Here is a 4,275-nt window from a genome sequence, read left to right as displayed (position 1 = left end):
AAAGAAAGAAAGAAAGAAAAAAGGAAAGAAAGAAAGAAAGAAAGAAAGAAAGAAAGAAAGAAAGAAAGAAAGAAAGAAAGAAAGAAAGAAAAGAGAAGAAAGAACCCAGCCAGGGGAAGTATAGATAAGTTCATAGTGTGATCTTGGGGTGGCTTAGGGATTTCTGAGGACAGCAGTGCTCTTACTTCATTTCCTCTTGATGAATTCCTGCTGATAGAGTTGGGGGGATTAGTCAGGCCCAGGAAACAGATGATCAGCCAGAGGAGACACAGATACCCAAAGGGAGACTGCAGATTGCCTGGGCCAACAGAGGCAAAGGTGGAGAGCAGTTTACCAGTCCTCTGGCAGGGAGCTGCCTGTCTTTTTTTTTTTTTTTTTTTTTTTTTTCGAGAGAGCTGCCTGTCTTGAAGGAGGTCAGACTTCACTGGAGGGTAAGGACAGATGCTAACATTTCCTGTGCTGCCCCTCCCCTGGCCACTGGTGTGCCCTGATGACCATATATAACCTGAAGCTAGAGAGACGGTGGACACAGACTCACGGGCAGTCTGCACGGTCCTGCACTTGCAGAGCAGGTGGAGCCATGAGTGCATTGGAGGATGATGGAAATAGGCAGACCAGTGTCAAGGGATGTAGAGTTGGGGTTTAGGCTTTAGTTTTGGTTTTCCCACTTATTTTTAGTCTTGCAGTAAATTTGCCTTCCAGAAATGTAACAATTTCTTCCTCTCCATTCCTCCCGTGTAACGTGTGTCTTCTACCTGGAAGGTCTCAGGTCAAATGTGGCTCCTTATTGGTGCCTCCTCACCTCTTTAGCCAAGATGGCCACTGCTCACCAGGTCCACACTCTTCTGTCCTCTCCTGCTTTACAAGAGTATAACGTTTGTCTGCCTACTTGTTTCTGCCTCTGTGGTCTGTACATGAAGATGTGACCCCACCCCTTATCTTCTCTCCCCTCAGACAGTATGTGGAACTCTGGTTGACCTTAGCGTGGTTACCAGCTTACTAATTGTCTCATTTACTGTTTTTTTTTTCTCTAGCTCCCCTACTTTATGAATGAGCTAACGCTGACAGAACTTGACATGGGTGTGGCTGTGCCAAAAATCCTTCAGGCCTTCAAGCCTTATGTTGATCACCAAGGTAACTCTTAGTTGACTAGAGAGGAACTGGCCGTTTATATGAGGGTGTTCTCTTGCTGTAGTTTTGACACCAAGTCTTTTGCCTAGAAGAAGCTGAGTCCTAACCACCCTATTTCATGTGAAGTGTGGGTTTCGTTCTTATTATTTGTCTAGTTTTTAAAAACTTATGTATGTGCCTCTGTGGGGGTGGGGCACAGAGGGAGAAATTGGAGGGCAGGCGAGGGATGTTCATGCTGAGTGAGGTCAGTGGGCAGCTCTATGGGATTGGTTCTCTCCGTTACCTTTATATGAGTTCTAGGGCTTAAACTTAGATCTTTAATCTTGCATGACAAGAGCATTTGTCCACTGAGCCATCTCACCAACCATTTTTCTCTCGTTTTAACTTTGTTGCTGTTTCATTATTGTTGAGATAATCTTGCTGTGTAGCTCAGGCAGCTCTCAGGCCTCTCTGTAGTCTAGTTTGTCTGTAGACCCATGATTTTCGTGCCTCAGCCTCCCTAACACAGACACAAACATATGTGCCAAGTGACTTGTGTTTTTACAGACACAGTAGGAAACTGATTGACAATAGATCTAGGTTCCTTCTCCTAACTCTAGTCTACCAGATTGTTACAGGGTCTTTTCCAGTCCCAAGACACCCTCAAGCAAGTTGATAGGGCCTGTGTGAATTATAGCCCTTGCCTGGGTATGAAACAGTGAGCTAGGTTTTAGCTGCACTCTGCTCTCATGGGCCCCACGTGTCTATCTGTCCTTGCTCTGACTCCAAGAGAAGCTGCTGTCTTCACTTATACCCCAGCCTCACCTGCTGCACCTTCTAAGTTGTAAGATCTTTGACCTACATTGTCTTGCATCTTTAACTTCCTTACACTCTTGTGGGTCTTGAGGATTTGGAAGATGAGGACACACATTTGAAAGCAGTATTCAGGAGCAAGTCCGTCTACTGGAGCATAGCTCTAGGGTCTGAGGGTTTAGGCATGCCATGGACACAATATTTTTGCCTACTCTTGTGATAGAAGATTGATCATAATGTGGAAGGAATATAAATAGAATAATGAGAATGGTCATAACTTTCTATGTCTTTTATAACACATGGCTTCAAAGGATGAAGAGTTAGTGTGCAAGAATCTTTTAGTAAAACAGAAAAGATGAGAGAAGCAGGTGGACAGGAAGAGCTGTTGGCACACAGGGAAAACCTCACCAGTTTCCTCTTCCTTCCTTCCTTCCTTCTTTCCTCTGTCCTCCTGCCTCAGCCTTCCAAATGCTGAGTTCACAGGCTTGTACCACTGTGCCCACTCAGCTCACAGTTTTAGTGTCTCTCTCAAGGAACCCCTTCCCTTAAACCATGTTTAATATTATTCCCAAGGTGGCCCAGGAGCAGGGTAGTGGGGAGTAAACACAGTTTTCTGGGAGAATGGCATGTGTCTGAAGTCAATATTTTGTAGAATTTATAAGATATAGAACAGCTCTCTTTATGGCTGTTGACCACTTTCACCACATTAATGAAGTCATTATTTTTGAATCTTCAGTGACTCATAGCGGTTACTATGAAGAGAGTGTTCTGTGATTACACTCAGCAGCTTTGGGCATCCCACTAGCAGGGTTGAGCTGACAGGGCACACATACTGATCTTCGAGAAAGACACAAATCCACCTGGTCGCTACATGAGGAGATTACTTGTAACCCCTGAGTTTTGTCTGCACCTTGATCAGTCTGAGTCCCGCTGGGATTGGTAAGGTACACAGAACAAGCTAAAGAGATTTAGACTCTGAAAGTAGTGTATTCGTTCTAACCTGGTACAAGGTTGTTTATTCTGTCCCTGCCCCCATCTGATACAGATAGTATACACATTAAAAGACGTGCCACTGCTGTGTTAGCTGTGTAGCTGAGAGATCTTCAGTCTGTCAGTGTACAAATGCACTCTGACCCATGAACTCTGCTGCCCTTTGTTCTCTGTCTCTTCAGGAACTGATTAGTACCAAGCTCTAAATTATCCATTAGCACAAACTTTCTGAGAGCTGGGCTTTTAAAGGTAAATACTGTAGATCTGTATCTGTCTGTTGAGGTTTCTCACGTGCTCGCAGCTTCTCAAATTTCAGCACTGCCCTGACCTGGGTTAATAGAAATGTCTAAGGAAAGGGCACTGGGCAGGGCACAGCAGGCTGCAGCACCCAAGAGTGTCCCTGTGACTTTGAACTGCACAGCGTACACAGGACTGCTTGGTTAGCCTGTGGGTTAATTGGAGACCTAAGTCTTGGGCTTCTTTCCTGTTTTTTTGGAGCTGGGGGGTGAGACATTTCAGCTCTGCAGATTAAATAAAGCCTTGCTGGTTTTAATCCACTTGAAGCTTACTTAACTCCTTCCAGGGCAAAGTGTAGAGCTCTGCCTGCTTGTGTAACAGGGAGAAAACATTACCAACGAAAGGAACAAAAAACAAAAAGCCAAATATAAAGCCTATGGGGTTATTTGAATTTGATCAAATTAGGCTTTTCCAAACTTTTGAAAGATGCCTGTATGATGGTAAAACAGAAATAAACATAAAGGAATGCATTAAGTGTTTTTCAAAAACAGTGGCATGTCCGTGCAACTTTCCACACTGTGCAAACAATAGAGTACGTTTCACCCAAACCTTAGGTGCCAGTCCTGTTACTAAGTGATAGAACCCCATGGGACTGCTATCCTATATGTGGTCCACTCTTGACCAGAGGTCATTATACAGCATGTGACTGTGAGTTTGGGGTTTTGGATTCCATTGCGCTCAAGAGAACCCTCCCTTTTAGGGAAATTAAAAGCTGGGGTGACTTGCTAAAGCTGGCTACAGGTGAATTACCTGGGAAATACAACCAATAATAATAGAAGCTCCTCCTGGTGGGACTGCTGTGCCCTTTTGAAAAATCCCTCCTGAGGGCTGGAAGATGGCTCCTGAGGGCACTTGCTGCTCTCTACCTCCAGTTCTGGGGACCAGTGCCCTCTTCTGACCTCAGGAGGCCCTGCATGCTTGTGGGTACACAGACATATGTGCAGGCAAGATACCCATACATATAAAATAAAAATAACTTAAAAAAGAAAACCTTAAGAAAATAAAGAGGTCAGGTGGTAGTGAAGCATAGTTTTCAAGTTTTTTTGGTTTTTTTTTTTTTTTTTT

General features: G+C 44.2%; 1 protein-coding gene across 2 annotated transcripts in view; it reads left to right on the top strand.

The window, feature by feature from the left end:
• Positions 1 to 4,275, top strand: part of Tex2 (testis expressed 2) — a 70,756-nt gene that overhangs the window by 43,430 nt on the left and 23,051 nt on the right. For both annotated transcript variants that reach the window (XM_005350416.3, XM_005350415.2), the window contains exon 6: positions 1,035 to 1,134. In XM_005350416.3, the coding sequence (XP_005350473.1) occupies positions 1,035 to 1,134 (100 nt within the window). The remainder of the gene's footprint in view (positions 1 to 1,034; positions 1,135 to 4,275) is intronic.

This window comes from Microtus ochrogaster, chromosome 7 (genome assembly GCF_000317375.1).
Source record: "Microtus ochrogaster isolate Prairie Vole_2 chromosome 7, MicOch1.0, whole genome shotgun sequence".
Taxonomy (NCBI): Eukaryota; Metazoa; Chordata; class Mammalia; order Rodentia; family Cricetidae; genus Microtus; species Microtus ochrogaster.
Note: the sequence above shows the minus strand (reverse complement) of the source record. Positions and strands in the feature narration are given on the sequence as shown.